Genomic DNA, 22,782 nt, shown 5'->3' on the forward strand with positions numbered 1-22,782 from the left:
CAAAATTGCAATGCATCAAAATTAAATAAAGACAGAAGTTTATTCTATTCGAGTGAAGTATTTAAAGGTAATTTTACAGCAACCCTCTGTTTTGAAGGCGAGGACATCCAAAACAAGATCATCCTGAGTTGAGTTTGTTGCAGAACAGATGTAAGATACAGGCTGATTTCCTTGAAAGGCTTTATACACTCAAGTCACACAACAACTTGGGGTTTAGTATTTTGCCCAGGGACACTTTAACATGCAGACTGGAGGAGCTGGGGATCAAACCACCAATCTTCAGATTAGATGGCAACCTGCACTACCTCCTGAGCCACAGTCCCTGTCATTTCAGTCCTACAATAGTCAAGTAAAGACAAGACAGTCTGACTGAATGAAAGTACTGATTTTGTAGCTGTACAAAAATTTCACATTTCAGAATTTTGTCTTCCATGGCCACACATAGATCTATCAGCGCCTATACTGACCTTACTAAGGAGATCAGGTATCTGCCATGAGGTTGTCAATACACATTCAATTCAGTTTCTTCATTGTCACTATAAAAATCTGTGATTTTATAACAAATCTGTGTGAGAGAAACACTGGCATCGGTTTGGTACTCAGTATTGGCAGATACCCCAAATCCATATCAAGGGAGGGAAAAGTTGGATTGATGCTTCAAATTGCTGCATGAGGGAACACGAGGCAAAAGAAAAAAAAAAACAACTAACATAATCTAAAATTAAAATGGAATGGACAGCCCTAGCTTGTCCTTGTATTTCCCCCAGTATTTCGACTTTGAATTTTCCCCCAGTGAAAAACCACTGCTGAACAATTGGTGATTGTTTGTATGCTACACATGATGCCACCGAAATTCATGCCTGATGCAGGTGTTGGAAATGTTCAAATGGACAGTCACAACAATGTCTGGGGAAACACATTATAAGCCTGTGCACTTGTATTTGATTCAGGTGAGGGATTTAATGTGAAATAAGCTTAGGGAACTGTCTGTCTGAGGCTGTTTGTCTTGAAGCTCTTATAGAGATAGTAAGTCACACTGTGTGTGTGTGTGTGTGTGTGTGTGTGTATTTCATGTTTTTAGACCCTGTGGGGACTGAATGCACACTAACCAATGGGGACTTGTGCCACCATGGGGACAACAACTTCAGTACCCACGGGTAGAGACACTTTGTGAGGGTTAAGACGTGGTTTTAGAGTTCAGGTTACATTTGGGTTACAGTTAGGGTGAGGGTTTACCTTAGGCATGCGGTTATGATGGTTAATTAAGGTTAGGGTAAGGGGCTATTGCGTCAATGAAATGTCCCCACTGGGATAGAGGAACAAAAATGTGTGTTTTCATAAATGAAAGAAGAAAAGACTTTATGGAAGCAGTGAGTGGAAGACGAGGCACAATCACACTGTAGGGGGAGAGAGACAAAGAGAGACAGAGAGAGAGAGAGAGAGAGAGAGAGAGAGAGAGAGAGAGCGCAGAGGACCCCTGCTGCTCGCGCCCTAGCCGAGCGCTCGCGACGCACACCAATCCGCGGGAAGGCTCCGGGTCTGTGACAGCAGCTAGAGGAGAGAGGGTGAACCGCAAACACGGGCAAACGTCTGTCTCTTCCCAGCAATCACTCCTGTTTCTCCGTATCAGGGGGAGGCTGTCCTTTCAGTGTCCTCCCCGGCTGTGGCAGCCTCTCTCACACAGAGGATCGGTTATGTGATGGGTGTTGGAGCGGAGCCCGGAGAGGGAAGCGGGGTGATGATGAAGAGCAGGTTTCTGCCGCTGTCCGGGAAGTTCGGTATCCACTTATACACGACGCTCAGCGGGGAATACAGGAGCCGCCGCTTTCACTGAGGGATTAACATTACTTCTTTGACTAATTTGCTGTAGATTTATTGCAGTTTTGTCTTGTTTCTGAGCTGAAACGTGGTTTAATGATGCTCCAGCTCACCTTCGGATCGTACATGTTGCCTGGCTGATACAGAGGCCGCCTCTGGATTGTGGTTCTTCTATGCCCATATTTGGAGCTATTTGAGTAGGCAGTTAACAGGACGCCACACATCCAGGTCAAATGACCGTCTAATGTCCCTGCTGAGAGTGACGAGCCTTACTGTGCCATGGAAAAAGCAGGATTCTACGGCCTCCTTTATTACTTCATTCTCCATTCGCCCTTTATGGTTTGTGCAAATGGTAAGTGAACCCCCAGAGAGGAAGCAAATGGAGAATGAGAGAAACAGTGGGAATTGACTGTGGCTTTTAAAAAGCTATACTTAAAAATAAATGCTAGCTGTCCACGGGATTAAACATGCATCCCACTAGTATTTAAACCAAGCCTGTGCATTTTTACTGTTCAGTTATTCCTTCTGTGTGAATAGTTGGATGTTTGTAACAGTGCAAAACAAACCCACAGAATGACCCAGCCCTGCCCATAGCATCATGGAAAGCTTGGAGAACTGCTTTCCATTATTTGATTAAATAAAGCTGAGGCAGATTATAGATCACAGGTGCTCTAATAAAACCATTCCAGTCTACAAATGCCGGTTAATGGGGACTATAGGAGGAGAGCTTAAAATAGAAGAAGTCTGCATGATGGAGGGAGAATGGACGGCCACACACAGCAGGTCAAACTGATTGTTACAGGCTCATGAAATTTGTTTCACACACAGCAGTTTCACTTTGCCACCCCGCTCATTAATCTGGTGTCTCTCCTCTCTCCCCTTCATATGCCAAAGCTGCATTTACTGAAGTCCCCAAAGATGTGAGCGTGGGGGAGGGAGAGGATGTGGAGATGCCCTGCGCCTTCAAGGCTGTCAGCTCCGCGCCCATGTCTTTGGAGATCCAGTGGTGGTACCTGAAGGAGGATGTGCCTAAAGAACTGCCTCATGAGCTGCAGATCAGCGCTCCGGCCAACAGAGCCAAGGTAACAACAACACTAACTCTGACAACAGACACGCAATTGCTTAATTATACATAATGCTAAAAATGTGTCCTATATGACCTGTTCCTATTTGTTGGACAAATACTGTACCTTCACACCTGAAAAAATCTGATCATAGGAATAGATAACAGTTGCACTTCTGCCATGTAAATTTGCCACCAACATTTGAACACTTTGTAGAAAGGCCACTTGTTGGTTATCAACATTATATTCCTCTCAGGTCTGCTGCCTAAAACCGCCATGATAGGATACTGTGGCAGGACGCAGTGGGAATTACTTTCCTCCTCGGCATTACAAATCAGTCTGAGTCTTTTTCAGTCGTCGGGGGAGTCAGGGACAATCACATCTGCTGCATTTCCTCTGCGGTTTAAGCACATTAAAACATGCAGCGGGGGTGAAGAGAGCAGAGGAAAAAGATGAGAGGGCGAGAGAGAGAGGGAGAGAGAGTATCAATGGCGTCTTTGAGAAATGTACGCAAGCAGCTCTGCTCATGCCTCTCTCCACCACATGAAAGAAAAATCTTGTGTTATTGTTGCCAATGATGTGCATCTTTTAGTGTTTTAACAGCTGGTGTTTAGTTACTTGATAAACATGTTGTATATGTGTGATTCCCAATGCTTTCTCTTTTCAGGTCACTCCAAGGGAGGCCACAAAAATAAGTGTAAGTGTCTGCTTTCCTGACTGCACAGACTGAAGAGTGATGCTTAGCAGGCCAGAGGACAGTCATTCAATAAATTGCATTGATATTTATAATACTTAACATGTCCGAAGAGGAAAAAAAAGAAACCGTACTCGACATGGGGGAGGACATTATGTTTAAAAGGTGGAGTGTAATATTTATCCCACTGAAGAACATGCTTCTCTCTTCAGGCTGTCTCTTTGTGATAGCAGGACCAAAGGTCTGACTAGCGACTGATACACCCGACACTCATTCTTATTTGACAAACTGGGTGAACCAGCATGGTTTCTGCTGCTTAGTGTTTAGCCTGTAATCATTTCTGGTAAAAAAAAAAGAAAAGAAAAAAGAAAACAAAAAAGCTTGGGACCTCAAAACTAAATTAAAGATCCATTTTATGCCTGAATACAAGTTGTCCATTTATATCAACAGATGAATTAGTCTAAGAAATCCTGTGACTATTATTCACCAAAGAATTTCTTCAGTGCTCTGCTATCCCAGTTCCTTCAGACTTGGTGTCCGTGTTACACATGCTGTGGCAGGGCTATAATAATATGTTAAATTTTTATTGTTAACATGTACCCTTATTAGGGATAATTGAGCCTCTTTAAGAACTAATGTGTCGGTCTGCTGAGCAGCTAATACAGGGCCATGAGTTGGGGCTTTTGCTGATGCCTGTTCCTCCCCCTTTACTCATAAAAAATGAAGCTACCCGTATTAAGCTGCTGATTAATGCATATTTAAACTGGTATTTGATCAAGAGTTGCTGTTTGCAATATTTCAGTGTTTCACTCGTCCTCTGCTTTGGTTCTAGACTGTGCGTGTTCAAGGCAACGCCATATCCCACCGCCTCAGCCTGTCCAAGGTGAAGAAGGAAGACGAGGGCGTGTACGAGTGTCGCGTGTCTGACCTGTGGGCCGACGAGACTCAGGAATTTATGGTTCGTGCCACGCTGCACGTCACGCCGGGTGATGGCATGGTGGCCGAGGAGGCCGTGTCGCACATCCAGAACCGCTGGCCCCTGAGGAATACCAACACGGCACTGGGAGGGGGCGGAGCGGGGAGGGCCACTTCAGAGCCCGGCCAGGGGCTGGCAGGAGGTCAGAGGTTAGGGCAGGGGAAGCACCGCGTGCCTCAGCAGGCCCAGCCTGGCCTCCTCCCGTCCATCTCGTCCACCACCACCTCGGTGGCCAAGTCGTCAGCCTCACCACTGCCAGGGAACGCAGCCATCCTCCGGCAGCAGCATGGAGCTGGTGAGTGAGTGTGGGAGGGGGGGGGCGCTGGAAGTGAAACAGAGCCACAGTGACCCCTAGTGGTGGTGGAAGGGAGGAACCACCTGAGATTTACACACAGATATTAGCAGACTTTGCAGGTGGCTGCTGTGCTGGTCTGCATCTGTCTCAAGGTTCATCCATCTTTGTAACTCAGATCTGAGCAAATGTGCCGTTGTTTTTCTTTGACAGGGACCTTTTATCTTTGTGTAGCAGTGGAAGATATTTCAGTCTGAGATTCACCATTAAGTCCTCTGATCAATTGCACTTGCCACTATATTTCTAAGTATGTACAGTTTCTGCTACATACTTGACAAGTCTGGAGTCTGCCTTATTTCCATGTCATATTGGACAGAGTACTTACATAATACCATCATGCTTATATAGCTACTGGAATTACTAGGAATTGAAAATTGTCTTTCATTTGACCAGCTTTGGAAATAGTGTGTGTATATATATATATATATATATGGGGCGGCTGTGGCTCAGGAGGTGCCCGTTAATTGGAAGGTCGGCGGTTCAGTCCCCGGCTCCTCCAGGCTGCATGTCGAAGTATCCAACTCCAAATTGCCCGTGGCGGCTGTTCCCCCAGTGTATGAATGTGTGTGAATGTTAGTTTCTGTTTGAGCACTTAGGCTCAGTGTATAAATGTGAGTGAATGGTGAATGCAGATGTAGTGTAAAAGCGCTTTGAGTGGTCAGAAAGGTGCAATACAAATACGGAGCATTTAGTATATAAATATATATTCTCATTCTGTCATCAGTAGTGACTCTCAGATTTGGGGGCTGCCCTGCATGTGAGATTATGAATATCTCTGCATTCACACAAACTGTGTGTGTCTTCCCATGTGCTGTATGTGAGAAAACGAGTGTGATCACCCAGCTCCGCGTTCTCCGTCATCTATTCATATGCTGCTGCCCTACCTCAGTCACACTCTTCAAATTTCTCTTTAAATCAGGGAAGCGTTTTTGTTAACTTGTATACAAACACCTATTTATGGCAGCGGCTCTGCCAGTGGCTTGGCAGATGGTATGGGAGGGATGAGAGCAAGGGGGGGGTGGAGAGTTGTAATCTACCCCCCCATAGCTCTTCTACCTGCCCCAGTTCTGAAGCATAATGTGAATAATTAAAACTCATCCCAGTCTAGTGGAGTCTTGTCAGCCGTGCTGCTGATACAGAGAGTCAGCCCCAAGGACTGCATGACAGATGCTGTCTGTCGGCTATGAAGGGCCTGTGCTCTGGTTGACTCCAACATTTAAACGTCCATGTGCTGGAATTATATTGCGATATGACAGAAGCTAGTGAGAGGGTTTCAAGGTATTACAGTTGACATTGTTTCTGCTGCTCTCTGTGTCTGCTGAAGTCTGCTGTGTCAATTCAGAAGAGTATCAGTCCACTGTCCTCACAGCTTTGATCAGACGTTCAATGACAGGGAGAAGGGAGAGGACTTCATCACTCACTGATGCTGCTGCTCCTATATGTGTTGCCTTTTATGAGATGTCTGGAAAGACAGTCAGCATCTGTGTGTCTGTAAAGCAATATAAGCCAAACAGTCACGCAATAATAGCTTATGAATTTGTTCTCATACCCGTAGCAGGCATTGGATGATAGAGTCATTAGCCATAGATGTGCATTTGATGTATTTTAGGATCAATTTTACATGTAACGTTGTTTGCATATGTCAAACATTTCGAGTGACTGTAGAAGATTTGCCTCTTTTAATATATGCAAAAGGCAACAGCAACTTTTTCAGGGAACCTGTCAAGTCTCTACCTGCCCGAGAAATAAATACTACAACAAAGATTAGATTTCTGCACTTGAGCTGATGTAATGTGTGTTGAACTCATTCAGTGATTGCAGACACTTGAACAGTGTGGTGTTTAGTTTAATCAGGACAGGTACTAGTAATGAAGGGCTTTTTTAGACAGCTGCGTCTGCTCCGAGCATCGGAATCCCCTCTGGTGGTCATGCGGCGAGACATGTGCTGGCGCAGTGAAATGGAAAATACAGTATCTGACCACAGAAATGGTCAGTTATCAGTTTGTTTTAGGTTAAATGTGACAGGCCCACCCCGCAGACTAACCTGTGATAAGGCCCAATTCACACATCCAGTGATAAAACTGCAACAAATCCAAACCTGCTGTTACTGGGACATAGACTTCATCCTCCTGTATCTGTGTACCTTTCAGTAAGCCCCAAACCAAAAACAAACCAATGATTACCAAGAAGTTGTGAAGCCATGTGTCCACTGTTTATTTATGTAACCTACATCTGTTGGTTGCATTCTGGATGATTGCTGACGCAGCACATAAAACCTCACAGTCAGAGGCTCGACTTCAATTACTGGCCAGTCAAGCCTGATGGTTCAATGCCTCTAATTGTTTGGGTCTTTTTAAAGCAGTACGGTAATGATGTCAACTGTTTTTTGATACAAGGCTGAGGACTCTAGAAAATGAAAGGTGACCATAATATAGATAATTGCAAATAATGATGATGATGTTTGTCATTTTGTGTGCTTCAACTACAGATAACCGCTCTCTGTGAGCCCGTTCCGCTCCGTTCTGTGCAGGCTACACATCCCACATCAAGCATTTCAGAATAAGAGCGTTTTGCCTGCCTGATTTTGCAGACTTCTTCAGATTTGTTCAGTTGTCTGTTCAGTGTTTAACTGTGTTTATTCTATAGACTCGCAGTGAATATTGAACTTTAGCTAAACCTTAAAAAAAAAAAAAGCACATTGAATCGTAATCACAATATCTGGCAGAAAAATCACAATTAGATTCTTTCCCCAAATCATTCAGCTCTACTCTGACTCCAATTGTGTTAAAATGTGGTTGCCGTCGCACTAGTTCCCTCAGATCAGTGATTTCCAGTCTTTTTGGCTTGTGGCATGTACCTCGGTAACAATTAATAAACTGTGAATATCTTATTAAATACACACATTTATTACTTGTAATGTAAAATAAACAGAACTCATGGACTATGCATCTACTTTTTCATAGCACAAGAGGGACTCCTTTACAGGGCTGCTGTTGTAGCTAACTTCAGGGCTGTAGGGCCCTGTGAAATCAGTTGAAATTTGTTCCCAAATTCCGTGTTTTCCCATTTAATTTTAACGGGGCCCTGTCCTGACCTCTTTGAGCCTGTCCACAAGCTCTCTGATCGATTGCACTGCTGCTTTGCCGTCTATTCTGTTCCGTGTTGAAAGGAATTGCTCATGTTCACACCCCCTTTTACAGTATATGGTTACCAATTGAGTTAACCACCTCGTGAAATTAGCAATGTAATTATGGATGGCAATCATGTAGTGTATTTTACAGTATTGTATTGTACATCCTGTAATCACTGCAGTGGTCCTTTGTGGCTCTGTTAGAGCACTAAGCTACCAAAACTGAGGTTGTTGGTTTGAATCCCACCGAGGTCACATAAAAAGCTCATACCTGTGATTCTGTTCAGTTAGGAATAAGGAGCATAGTGATAGTAAACGGTATTTTAACAATAGCAGGGCTCAACGTTAAACTTTTTTGCAACTGGACCAAAAAAAAGTCATTTATCAGTGTTACAACAAAACCAAAGACTTACAAGTTATGTTATACTGTTAGAATGTTTAATCAGTTATTAAATACATCCTGGATATAAAAAAACTAAACTAAAATGTAATCAGTTCAAACGGTAGCAACCTTTCAATCACAAAGTAGTCCCGCCCAAAAGCATATGCTGCATTATCATCTATTTCCCCCTAAATAGGACCATAATTTACTCAATGAACATCATGTTATTTTTTAAAAATACAAATGTTTTTGCACTGGCCTGATTGGGCAAGTGAGTTGCTAGTTCAGCTGTCCCGACATTACTTTTTACTGGCCCCGGGCCATCGGGCCACCGTTATTGTTGAACCCTGAATAGATAAGAAAATCTTATCGAAAATTACGCATTTACTTTGTGTGAACATAATGTACTTTAATGCGAAACATGTCTTTCTACATGTTTTTGCTGTACTCAGTCAATGTCAGATGTACTAGTATATTACCACATAATTGTGTGATAGTACCATAGCGACAAAAAAAAACTGTAGGCATATTTTGTCTTCTGAAAGAGTGTGTTATCATGTGATGGATAAATACAATTTCAGCAGTTTAATAAGAACATATTAAAAATGTAATCAGTATCCATGAATTTGATGTATCATGCCAATATGCTTAGAGAAAAATTCAAATGTATGTGCATGTATTATTTATGGGAACAATTCACAATAAATGTTTTGCAACAGTAGGGTATTGAAATACTATAATACTATTTAATAGGGGACAATTCAAAATGAATGCGTTGTTGCAATACATGCACTGTGAATTGTCCCACATAAAATATGTTAATACTTGATTACTGATCATTTCCTCCCACGGATGTTCTGGAGGACAGCCTTATCAAATTCCACAATTCCATCCATGTTTTCCACATTGAGGAAATCAGTGGGCCCTAGGGCTGTGTCTAAATATTCAGCTGCTGGTTAACACAACTCAGGAACTGTGGTTCTTTAGAGGCTGCATCACCAACTGAATATTTACTGTTAACAGTCATTCATTCAACCGGACTGTGCTCAGACCTCCAGCACACCTCCTTCACCTGAGCACGGACACAGTGCCTCGCTCTCTCCGCTACTCTTTCACTATTTCCACTTGTTTCTTTCTCACCTGAACTGGCCCCGCAGCTGCAATTCTCTAACATTTGAGTTGTTTGATCTGTTTGCCATTCACAGTTAATTACATTGCTTAAAACTGCAGAATGGAACAATACTGACTCGACTAATGAAAAAAAAAAAAAAAACACACAGCAAACTCTGGTTGTGTATTTAAGCCTGTAGAGAGAGGGCAGGCATATAAAGGAATGAATTTAAACAATCAATATGACCATAATGTTGGTTTCTGTTACTTTTCAATTATAGTTTTTCTTATTTGCTTGAACACATTTGTCCATTCAGAAGTTACATTTTCAAAAAACTTCACACACAGGCCAAAACTGAACATTGCTGGCCAAAATTACACATTTTGTTTGCAAAATGCTCTAACCCTAGCAAAACATTAAAAACAGGCAACTAAGTAAATATTTCCATCAAACATCACAACTTATGGTCAAAGTAATATATTCTTAAAAACAAAGTACAAAATAGAGCTATCAAAATGAACCAGTTCAACCTTAATTTGTGCTGTATGCCTGTACCATTTACTTTAGTATCTAGTATGTGGCTAAAAGGCAAGCAAGCACATCACAGCATGAATTGTATTATTTTCTCCAAAGATAAGAAACTGCGACATGAGACGGTGGATGTTTTTGTTGTAGTTTCAAAATGTTGCAAGTGTCTTGCTCAGGGACACAATCCTGGATGTGTCACAGTGGGGAGTAGAACCCAAGTCTCTCACACCAAAGGCATGTGTCTAATCCGCTGTACCATCACCACCCCCGCATCCACCACCTTTGCATCACTAGTTTAATCAGTAAATGACAACTCAGCTGCTTGGCATAGCATGTTTTTAAACATTAAAAAATCATATTTCAGAAATTATTTCAGCATATAATGGAATAACATTAAATAGATCATGTTAACAACAATGAACAATCACAAGTCATTAGCTTAGCTTTACTTCTTTTACCATTAAGGGACAAATAAACATTTTTTTTTTACCATAATATATAGGGATGGGCATCGTTAATTTTTACTGATATTGATACCCTTATTGAGACTGCTTAACGATCCGATTCTTTATCGATACTTTACTATTATTTAGTGATGGTTATTTGGTAAGACCAGACCCAACGGGCATGAGGTACAGTGGATAGAAAAAGTCTACACACCCCTGTTAAAATGCCAGGTTCTAATGATGTAAAATAATGAGACAAATATAAATCATGTCAGAACTTTTTCCACCTTTAATGTGACCTATAATATGAGCAATTCAATAGAAAAAAAAACGTAAATCTTCGAGGGGGAAAAATGAAAAATAAAAACCTTACAATAACCTGGTTGCATAAGTGTGCACACCCTCTTATAACTGGGGATGTGGCTGTGTTCAGAATTAACCAATCACATTCAAACTCATGTTAACTAGAAGACATTACACACCTGCCATCATTTAAAGTGACTCTGATTAATCACAAATAAAGTTCAGCTGTTCTAGGAGGATTTTCCTGAGATTTTCTTAGTTGCATCTCTGAGCAAAAGCCATGGTCCACAGAGAGAGACAGTCAGGAGACGGGAACAAAAGAATTTCCAAAGCATTAGATATACCATGGAACACAGTGAAGACAGTCATCATCAAGTGGAGAAAATATGGCACAACTGTGACTTTACAAAGAACTGGACGTCCCTCCAAAATTGATGAAAAGACGAAAAGAAAAGTGGTCAGGGAGGCTTCCAAGAGGCCTACAGCAACATTAAAGGAACTGCAGGAATTTCTGGCAAGTACATGTGACAACTATCTCCCGTATTCTTCATATGAATGGGCTATGGGGTAGGGTGACAAGACGGAAGCCTTTTCTTACAAAGAAAAACCTCCAAGCAAGGCTGAAATTTGCAAAAACAAACGTCAAGTCCCCCAAAAGCATGAAAATTCCAAAAGGTATGTTTGGCGCAAAAGCATCACTGCACATCACCTGAGGAACAGCATACCCACAGTGAAGCATGGTGGTGGCAGCATCATGCTTTGGGGCTGTTTTTCTTCAGCTGGAACCGGGGCCTTAGTCAGGGTGTAGAGTATTATGAACAGTTCCAAATACCAGGCAGTTTCGGCACAAAACCTTCAGGCGTCGGTTAGAAAGCTGAAGATGAAGAGGAAGTTCACCTTTCAGCACGACAACGACCCAAAGCACATATCCTAATCCACAAAAGCATGGCTTCACCAGAAGAAGATTAATGTTTTGGAATGGCCCAGCCAGAGCCCAGACCTGAATCCAACTGAACATCTGTGGGGTGATCTGAAGAGGGCTGTGCACAGGCGATGTCCTCGCAATCTGACAGATTTGGAGCGCTTTTGCAAAGAAGAGTGGGCAAATATTGCCACGTCAAGATGTGCCATGCTAATAGACTCCTACCCAAATAGACTGACTGCTGTAATGAAATCAAAAGGTGCTTCAACAAAGTATTAGTCTAAGGGTGTGCACACTTATGCAACCGGGTTATTTGAGGGCTTTTTTATTTTTCTCCCTCAAAGATTTCAGTTTTTCTATTGAATTGTTCATATTATAGGTCACATTAAAGGTGGAAAAAGGTCTGACATGATTTATCTTTGTTTCATTATATTACATCATAACAAACTGGCATTTTAACAGGGGTGTGTAGACTTTTTCTATCCACTGTAGGCCTGCACGGTATGAGGAAAATATTCAATGTGCGATAACGTTATATATTGAGATGACTTATCACTTGCGATAAATAAACATATTGAAGTGTACATATTAACTGCCTGGTTGTTTTTAATTTAAGATTTTAAATACAGCTAAATGTTTCTAGACAACTGCAAAGTAACTCAATAACTTTATCTGACATCACATGTAGGGTGACTGTATCAGTCCCTCCTCCTCTCTCGCTGGCTGCAGGTAACATTACCAGGTAGAAGGACTAGACTACAGACCAGTCTGTGCTCCAGACCGACAGCTTTCTATTTAGCTTGTTTTTAACATTTGGCTAATGCCAAGCTAGCGTTAGCTGTGCTTGTAGAAAACATACAGGATGAGATACTGAGGACAGAGATTAACATTACCTTACAGACAGGTGGATTGATAAAGTATTGTCTTTTTACTTGCGAAGGTTTTATTGCATGTACTTACAGTAATGAGTGTAGCTGACATCAACTATAGTTACAGTAGTTTGGAGCTAACTGTATTCCACCGCGACGGCGCCGCCTCACGCTCTGCTGCCGCTGTGTGTGTGTGTGTGTGTGTGTGTGTGTGTGTGTAGGAGCCGACAGAGAGCAGGCAGAGACTGCAGCCTGATGATTTTCTTATCCATTGCGTTTCAAATTAAATCACATTTGATGCTCGAGACATAATGTTACATCATAGGACCCGCAAGTCTCGATAGCAGTATCGATAAGCTCAAATCTTATTGAATTTCAGAACCAGGTCCTTTTGGAACCGGGTCTCGATCCCCATCCCTAATAACATACCTAAACTGAGTACTATTTACAACACTTGTTACATTCACCCATTCACACATACATTCAAACAGCGTCTACTGTCCTCAGTGCTCATGATAATACTGATATACCCATACAGCATTCAGGAGCAATTTGTGGTTCAGTATCTAGCCCAAGGACACTTCACCTGGCTGGGTATCGAACAAGTGACCCTCCAATTACTAGACGACCAGCTCTCACAGTTTAGTTTTTAGTATTATAACTGTCAATCACTGACTGATTTCCAAATGCGTCACTGGATCTTGAGGATCTCCTGAACAGATTTCATGGCAAAATCAGAGAGAAAGTGAAATCCTCCCTATATTTTACAGTGTTATTGTGTGGGTGTAGATCAGTTTGTACCCGTGGACAAGAAGTCACATCAAGACAGCATGGCTATAATGGAGCTGGTTAGCAACAACAGAATCTAATATTTAAAAACTACATTAAGACCTCTGTCTATTGAAGAAAAAAAAACTATTTCTTTAGAAGGATACACACATTTCTCCAGAAACAGTGCAGTAGCAAAGATATGTATGGTATTTTAAATAAAGAGGGTAAATGTGATTACAGGAAATTAAAAAGCACGTATTAAAGCAAAAAGATGAGACAGAATGTTTAACCACACAGTGAAAAGAATGTACTGAACATCACCAACTGAAAACCTACAACTGTGGAAGAGTATCCAGGCTTAGAAATTCCCTTTTCTGCAGATCAAACTATTCAAATGAGATGATAGAGAAATAAATGATAAAGGTCAGCACTAACATGTACAGTAGAAAGATCAGAAGAATTAAATAACTCCTTCAACTAAGCCTACTAATACTAATAGCCAACTATTGAGGCTATATGTTGGTCATTTCTGAGGATTTATAAGCACGTTTCTATTTATAACGTTTCTAATTGCATTGCTTCCTCTCTGATCTCGCTACTTCACTGAAGCACATTATACCTTCAACAGTTTAGCTGCATCATGTTTAAATCACAGCTTTAATTTTCAGCTCAATGAATAACACGCCGTGTTCAGAACCTGGTGATACAAATTCACTTGAATCCATTTCATAAAGCAGCTAACAAAGGATCATCCAATGTATCTGTCACATTATGGCCATCAACATGTTGGTGGGATTAAAAAGCTTCACTGTTAAAATGAAATATCCGAAAGTGTTTCCTATCCAGTCATTATAGCTGACAAGAGAACTAACGGAGCACAGTCAGCACAATGCTTATATACTTATATACTATATCCCGGATTGAATTACTAACACTGAATTTGTATTTGCAGTCTAGGAACACAAGTGTAACAGCAGAACAGTCTCTGATGGGGAAATCAGTCAACAGATAAGCAAATTTATATCCGGTTGAAGTCCAGTGACCGATCACAGAACAATTATTTTCTTTGTTCTTAATCCAGATGATCCTGTGTTGTCCTCTTTGCTCAAATACATTTATTGTAGTTTATCTAATCTATCTAATCTACTTTTTTCTGAAATGCTGCTGAAATTGAGCAGTCCTTTCGTTAAGTGCACCACTAACCATTCAGTTAAACAAAACGTATTCATCCTGTTTTATCTTGAGTTTCCTCCTCCACATTGCGTTCATGGCTAGTTTTAGTTTGTCTAAACTGCTGTTTACATTTGTTTCCTGTCTTTGTCACATCTTACTGTCTATATTCCTCAGGATTAAAAACCATAACAAGCATTACATTCTAGCAGGGCTGTGCAATATGACTAAATAGGTAAATATAGGTAATTTCATATTCCAATAATGATACATAAAGATCATTTATTGTTAATTCAATGAAATATCATGAATTACTGTTGGAATTTCCAACAGCAACTCATTCTCTGCATCATAAAGGTGGGATAACATGCAATTCTGGGGAAATCCTATACCATGACAAATACCATGATAATAGCTAATGTTAGCTAGGCTGTGGCTAACTTACTTGCTGCTGCAAAGGTAATGTGAGAGGACGAGACGCTCCCAGGGCAGTAACTCATTAAACGTTAGCTGACACACACATCATGCCTGGAGCTGCTGCAATAGTGTAGCGTGGTTCAACAGACTTCTCTCTTTGGTATGAGCTCCTCGTTTTTGCTTGCATGGTCTGATTCCTCTTGTTCAGTATCACCAAGTTCCGAGTAAACGTCACGCTCGTCCACGTTTGGATATTCAGCAGATGTCTGTCAACAATCCACAGACTCCGGCTACAGCACGTTATGGCTGCGCCACGGTTTTGATGCGTCCACTGGAAGCGTTTCAGCAGCAGAGCGTGCAGCCTCCTCCACTTTATTTACTTGTTATTAATTTGTCCTTTTTGTGCTTCTACTACCATCTTCTTCTTCTTCTATGTGACCCCGTTTCGTTCCGTCAACTTCAGGCTGCGTGTCCCACAAGAAGCATTTCAGAATATGAGCATTTTGCCTGCTTGATTTTGCTGACATGTTTAGATTTTGTTGATTTGGTAATCAGAGTTTGCTCTTTGTGTTTCTACTGTGATTAAGTAGGCTACATAGTTTCATTTCTTTTTGTGTCTGTTTCAACCGTGTTTATTGTTGTTTTATGATTGGGAGTCTCCACAGGGTGTTCTATTTCGAAAATTGACCGGATTCTCTATGCCATTCTGTGTCTGACTTCCTGTCTGGTTCGATCTGCTCTGTGCTGTTTGACACGGCTTGTGTAAAAAATAGAGCTGCTACCTATTCTCAGCGGAGCGGAGAGCCGCTTCTGGTGGACTCAACAGCATTGAATATAATGTCAATGGATTTTAGCCGTTAGAACCCTGCCTCTAATTTGCACTGTCCTCTGTTTCCATGAGCCTTCACAACTGCCATCAGTGTTGGTTTGGTCATTTTGTGACAGGACTCGATTTGTAACATTTACAGCCTGCCATGTAGTTGCTCGTGTGTACAATGATGCAGCAAAAAAAGAAGAAGCAGAGATTCAATTGATTAAAACATAATTAAGTGATGATAAAATATAAGTGATGTTTTAAAATGATCTCTGGTTGTTACTGTGGTCGTATTTGCCTCATAATGATGAAGGTTTTTTATTATATGGTTGGTTGTCGAAGTTTAGTTTTTAATAACTGCTTAACTTTATGTCTGATGTTAAATTAGCACCTGGGAAATGTTTTACTAATTATTCTTTATTGAAGAAAAATGTTAGATAAAATGGATTTTCCTTGAGTAGCATAAAGCCGGTGCAGATTTTAATCTAAAAGTTATTATTGTGGTGGTGTGGTCTGATATTTTCATATTTGAGTCCTTGAGTGGATTGTCAACTGGGAAGGCTGCTGGTGTCTGTTACACACTGAATCCATTACAGATTAAGTGGGTTGTTGACACTTTTCTGTTGACAGAAGAACCTGTAGGAATCCATCTCTGCAGTTTTTTGTGTGGTTTTTTTTTTTTTTTTACAGTTTTCTCTGAGTTGATCTGCTCTAAGTATATAACAGATGAAGGTTACAACTGTGACAAAATTGAAAGATTACCCTATGCTCGCTCTCGGCTCTGCTGCCTTATCCTCAGTAATAACAGGAAACAGTAATGTGAGCGGGGGAGGGGGCTCAAACGCAGACATCTGTCTCTTTTCTGCAATGTCATCTGACATGTGAGTGGCAGAAACAATTAATATGGGAGGAGGGACGTTGGCAGCGGCTGGCAGGGCAAGGGGAGAGATAAGCTGTCAGGTGTCTCAAATTGCCTCTCATATTTTTATTTTTCATCTGAGGTTTGGGGGGGCTTGCGTAGTCACTGATAAGCCTGCCCCACCCTTCTCTCGCTGTCTGTCCATCTCAATCATGTGCTTTATGCTGAATTCACTGAGTCCTTGTCAACTTGTAAAGTTGGGAAACCACCGCATAACTAAGTTGTATTTACAAGGTATTTACATTCAGATGCTCGTCGATCACTGTCACAACTTTGTTGTTGGCCATTCCTGGTCATAATGCTGGTGTTCTGTGAACTTTTCTGTAAACTTCGTTTTATGACAGAATGAAACTAAATTCTGTGTATCGTTTGTTCTTTGATTATTCCGTTTCAAAACCGAATTGAGAAAAAAAAAAAAAGAAGTTGTCTTTTGGTTTGCAGCAAATACACTTGGGAAATGGTGATGCCTTATTTAATAAAATGAATATTAGCTTTAACATCAACATAAGTGGGTTTTTAGTTAGAAAAACAGGAGGCTCAGCGGTGTGACATTGCTCACTACATTTAAGCCCCATTCACAATACACAATATAACAAAGGAATACTTTTAAACAGTGGCGCTCTAACTCCGACAATACTGTCAAAATAAGCTAAATACCCCAACGCCATGAATCCACTGACTCGGGCTATGGCAGGTTACGGCAGCGCCACGGTTTTGATGAAGTCCACTGGAAGCGTCTCAGAAGTGTTTCAGCGGCGGAGTGTGCAGCCTGCCCCACATTATTGAGTGAGTTGTTATTAATTTGTCCTTTTTGTGCTTCTGCTACCTTCTTCACATCTCTATGTGACCCCATTTTGTTCCGTCAACTTCAGGCTTCATATCCCACAAAGAGAATTTCAGAATCAAATTTTTTTTGTTGTTGTTTTACAATTGGGAGTCTCCACAGGGTTTTTTATTTTGACAATTGACCAGATTCTCTCTGCCGTTCTGTGTCTGACTTTCTGCCTGGTTCGATCTGCTCTGTGCTGCTTGACGCGGCTAGCGGCAAAAATAGACTGCTAGCTATTCTCTGTGGAGAGCCACTTCTGGGACCGTTGTAACGGTTTTGAAACCAAGACTGAAATCGCGACACAAAAGTCCACGGTCTCGTGTCGCGTATCCCAGAGACAGAACCGCAACACACCTGCTCCGCGGACTGTTGAGCTCTCATTACAGTGCAGTTTTGCCGGCGGCGGCGGCCGGTGGAGGGTGGGCTTGGTAGAGGTGTATATTGTAGGCTATTTGTAATAACAGTAGGTTATTGTAGGTAATTTTCCACTTTAACGTTAGTTGAGTGTTTATTAACTTGAACACACCGGCTTTCTCCGCCTCTTCCTGTTTCTAACATATAACAAACCTGTGTGATGACAATAACTCCGTTTCAACAAATTTTTTTTACGATTGTGTTTCCCAACCCTCTCCTGGAGTAGCCCAACGTTTGTCCTGCACGATTTTATCTCTCCCTGCTCCAATACAGCTGATTTAAGTAGCTGTAGGACTTCATGATGAGTTGATAGTTTAAATCCGCTGTGATGGAGCAGGGAGAGATCTAAAACACACATGGTTATATAAACAGTTAGCTTACGTTATCCAGAGTATCCAGAGTAATAAAGCTAATCCTACCATACATCTTCAAGAGCTAAAGCTAGCCACCGTTGGCGTATACTAATTTGTGTGATTTAGATTTACAAATATTGATAGTGGTAACTATTTTGACTGCGAACATATGCCAAGACCCAGCAGACTTTTTTTCAATGGATAATGCAAATCAGTCACTGCAACTCCTTTTCTAACTGTGTAATGTGTGTGTATAAAGTGGATAAAGTAATGGTACTATTGCAGTACTATTTACTAACAGTAAAATGAATGTGACTCTAGGGCTGGACAATATGGCCAAAAATGTTATCACGATAAAAAGTTTCACATCTTCCGATATCGATAATTATCACGATAAGTATTGTAATTGTTGTTGTTTAAAGGCTGATTTTTGCTCCTTGGTGAAAGTTGAAGAAACCATGATGGTTAATTGTGTTTTTAACTTCTTTATGGTCAATACTTGAGGTAGAACATTCAAAACAATTATGATAAAATCTTTCTCAACAAATATGCACAAGTAAAAATGAAGTAAAAGCTTTTTTCAGTCCTTTTTCCTCAACAAGATAAACATCTTAATACAAAAATTAAGTCCTAATTTCATTCAAGTGAATAAAATCAAACAACATTTATTGAATATTTATTGAGCATTTGTTAAATTGTTAATGAAAAAAATTATTTTGTGATAATTATTGTTTTATTTTCCAGCCCAAGTTTAATTTTTAAAAAGCGGATATTTAGGATATTTACAGAATTATGGACACAGATTTTACAGTTTTTGTAGTCCACCAGCTATAGTCCATATAGTTTCCACAGTTGTCAGTTTTTTATATTAAATTCAGCTGATTGCATTGAAATTCCATAGTATGTTGTTTTTCAAACGGAAATCATGAATGAGAGGTGTATTTGTTTTTCTTCGCTGCCTAGACAGAATAGTCTCAAATCAAGACAGTCACCCTTTGGAATTACCTGCAATTTCTGCATAAATTGGTCAGAAAATGTTATCTGATCTTTATGTAGGTTACAGCAATAGACAATAGACAGTCTGCTTAAACTAATACCACACAAACAATCATATGTGTTCATGTTTTTATTGAACACACCATGTAATCAGTCACAGAGAAGGGTGGGAAAAGTATGTGAACCTTTGGATTTAATAAGTGGTCGACCCACCTTTGGCAGCAGTAACCTCAACCAAACGTTTCATATAGCTGCAGATCAGACCTGAACAATGGTCAGGAGGGATTTTGGACCATTCCTCTTAATAAAACTGTTTTAGTTCAGCAATATTCTTGGGATGCCTGGTGTGAATCACTCTCTTGAGGTCATGCCACAGCATCTCAATCTGGTTGAGGTCAGGACTCTGACTGGGCCACTCCAGAAGGTGTATTTTCTTCTGCTGAAGCAATTCTGTTGTTGATTTACTTCTGTCCTTGGGGTCGTTGTCCTGTTTCATTACCTATTTTCTGTTGAGCTTCAATTGGTGGACAGATGGCCTTACATTCTCCTGCAAAATTTCTTGATAAACTTTGAAATTAATTTTTTTGATTGAAGGGTCCCTTTCCAGGATCTGAGGCAGTGAAGCAGCCCCAAACCATGATTCCCCCTCCACCATACTTCACAGTTGGGATGAGGTTTTAATGTTGGTGCTTCTGTGCTTTTTTCCCTCCACACATAGGGTTGTGTGGTCCTTCCAAACAACTAAACTTTAGTTTCATATGTCCACAGAATATTTTGCCAATAGTGCTGTGGAACATCCAGGTGCTCTTTTGCAAACTTCAGACATGCAGCAGTGTTTTTTTGGACAGCAGTGACTTCCTTTGTGGTGTCCTCCCATGAACTCAATTCTTGTCGTCAACAGAGATGTTAGCATGTTCCAGAGATGTCTGTAAATCTTCAGCTGACACTCTAGGATCCTTCTGTTGTTACTGAGCATTCTGCGCTGTGCTCGTAAAGTCTTCTTTGCAGGACGGTCAAAAGAGTAGCGACAGTGGTGAACTTTCTCCATTAATGGACAATTTGTGTTACCGTGGACTGATGAACATCAAGGCTTTAAGAGATACTTTTATAACCCTTTCTAGCTTCATGCAAGTCAACAATTCTTAATCTTCTGGACACATCGTCTTCTGAGAGTGCTTTTGAGGCATTGTTCATATCAGGCAATGCTTCATGAGAATAGCTGTGCGACTGTACAAAGCAAGTACAGCGACAAGCAAGTGTTATTTGAACAGCACAAAATATTTTAATAAATATACCACAACAAAAACACTGTCAGAAGTGTTGGGATTTTGCTTTGCATGACTAATAAGACCCAATCAGGAAGCCAAATGTCAGTGTCAGTGTCATCATTTTTAAAGTCCTGCATTCTCTCCTGTCTGCACTAATATGCCAACCTAGAGTAAAAACAAAACAGGGTCAGCAGCGTTTTCAAACTTCTCCAGTTTAGGCTTTTGGATTTGCTGTTTTAGTCTGGAAAGCAGGCGAAAATGTAGCCAAAGTGCTGTGTTTTAAAATGACAATAGTAGTGTGGATATAGCCTCAGTTGTTTTTAGCCATGCTTGGCTCTGTAGTTGGCAATGTCGGTCGGTCTAGCACTTCGATACAGGATGAAATATCTATAACTACTTGATGAATTGTCATGGAATGTGTTTAAGGCATTCATGCTACCCACAGGATGAATTGTAGTAACTTTGGTGAACTTCGGTGGTCCTTTTCATCTCCCACAAAATAATTTGTTAATTCCAATGACATTCCCATCAGCCTGAGTTGTAATATGCTGTTTTATGCTAATTAGCAAATGTTAGAATGTTAACATGCTAAACTAAGATGGTGAACATGGTAAAAATTATACCTGTGATCACATTAGCATTGCTGTGCGTAAGTACAGCCTCACAGAGCTGCTAGCATAGCTGTAGACTCTCAGTGTTGTTGATTGAGTGTTTTGTTGCCTTTTGCAACATTATTAAATACGATACTTTTAAGTGCGATTTGTAGAATCCAGTTGTAAATTTCTTCTTTCTTTCTCTTCTACCTTTCTGTCTCACACAGGCTGCAGTGTGATGAGCACCATGGATCCCCTCCTCTGCATCACTCTCCTGTTCCTGCATAAGCTACTCCCTTTCCTATTGGCCCACTGAAGAGACTTCAACCAAAATTATGTTGACCTGCAACTTTCTCACTTTCTATACCAAAAAAACCCCCGAAACAAGCAGCAGTCAGTGCCCACCAGGGCAGAAAGGGTCACATTAAATCAATGAATGCCGTTGCAACACATCACTGCAGGGAGTGAAAGCACTGCAACAGAGGATGGAGGAGTCGGACTGATGAGACTAAAGAAAAGAAGGATGCTCCTCAGTATGGAAACAGAGATGGAAGAAGACTGTGGAGAAGAGAAATGCTTACAGTGAATGATGGGAGCATCGCTAATGATCCACACAGATACAACGTGGCCACATGAAGCGCTGCCTCATATTCTGCACCTGCTTCACGCATGGCCCTCCTCAAACAGTCCACACTCACATTTCAGCAACACTGCAGCACTTCCACTGTCAGTTCTGTTCATCTGACACAGATGAACTCAGATCACTTCAGTGTGACTCCTTTTGCTGAATTCAACGTAGCCACTTTCATTCGTTGGAAGCCATTTTCCATTTTATCTCTCTGTTTTTTTCTTTGGAAGGGGCAGTTTGATCAGCATGACAGGTCGATCATTTGCATATTTTAATGTAGCTGTGTCAGGCATCTTCATTATACAGTCACTGTTAATCCAGTGTGTTAGTCTGATGTATGCTATGTCCATCCCCCTCCTACACACACACACAAACACACACACACACACACACACACACACACACATTTTTGTTCTGAGCTATGTTCCATAATGTAAACAACAAAAAATAAGCTGATATATTTTGATTGAGATAAGGCACACCTTACCATTGTTGTCGTTAATCACCTCCAATAATGTTTATTTTTATTAAATATATGGTGAGTCATTTCATTTCTATGAGACAAAATGATTTATTGATAACTTGCCAACCGCAGTTAAGATGAAGGTTTATTGTTTTTGTAATAAAAGGTAGATTTCAAAGGTTTCATATGTTAGTGGATTTCTTTCACTGCAGATGGTTATTCACATTAGCACAAGTAGTTTCACAGGAAATGACATTAATCCTCATTACTCACAGTCAACACTAGCTTTGTGTCCATGCAGGGACAACTCCATTCCACTACAGGCAAAGCTTAAGTATGTTGATGTCATCTACACAACTAGTCCTTTCTCAAGCCCCACCATCATCTCAAAAGTTTCCCAGGACAAACAGACTCTTGGAAAAGGTTTCCCAAATACCAATGCCCTGATTTCCATGAAATTCTCATCAATGTTCATCAATATTTTTGTGATTTATGACCTCTAATGATGCAAACAGACCACTTGTACAAAAGATAACACAAAATGAAATGTGC

The 22,782-nt window shown here is 40.8% G+C and overlaps 1 protein-coding gene across 1 annotated transcript; it reads left to right on the forward strand.

Annotated features, from left to right (window-relative positions):
- The first annotated feature begins 1,498 nt into the window (after nt 1-1,498).
- vstm2b (V-set and transmembrane domain containing 2B) lies at nt 1,499-22,412 on the forward strand. Its single transcript, XM_046032723.1, has 5 exons — nt 1,499-2,170; nt 2,713-2,900; nt 3,550-3,579; nt 4,409-4,847; nt 21,367-22,412. Exons 1-5 carry the CDS (start codon nt 2,098-2,100, stop codon nt 21,453-21,455), a joined length of 819 nt encoding a protein of 272 aa, XP_045888679.1. The 5' UTR covers nt 1,499-2,097; the 3' UTR covers nt 21,456-22,412.
- The last annotated feature ends 370 nt before the right edge of the window (nt 22,413-22,782 follow it).

The sequence above is a fragment of the Micropterus dolomieu genome, linkage group LG20 (genome assembly GCF_021292245.1).
Source record: "Micropterus dolomieu isolate WLL.071019.BEF.003 ecotype Adirondacks linkage group LG20, ASM2129224v1, whole genome shotgun sequence".
In the NCBI taxonomy this organism is placed as follows: Eukaryota; Metazoa; Chordata; class Actinopteri; order Centrarchiformes; family Centrarchidae; genus Micropterus; species Micropterus dolomieu.

What these genes read in the sequence shown, in the direction of transcription:
- vstm2b (XM_046032723.1), top strand. Translation starts at nt 2,098, where the DNA reads ATGGAAAAAGCAGGATTCTACGGCCTCCTTTATTACTTCATTCTCCAT. An exon ending in CTTTATGGTTTGTGCAAATG is followed by an intron (nt 2,171 to 2,712) that starts GTAAGTGAACCC and finishes CATATGCCAAAG; the next exon opens with CTGCATTTACTGAAGTCCCC. An exon ending in CCGGCAGCAGCATGGAGCTG is followed by an intron (nt 4,848 to 21,366) that starts GTGAGTGAGTGT and finishes TGTCTCACACAG; the next exon opens with GCTGCAGTGTGATGAGCACC.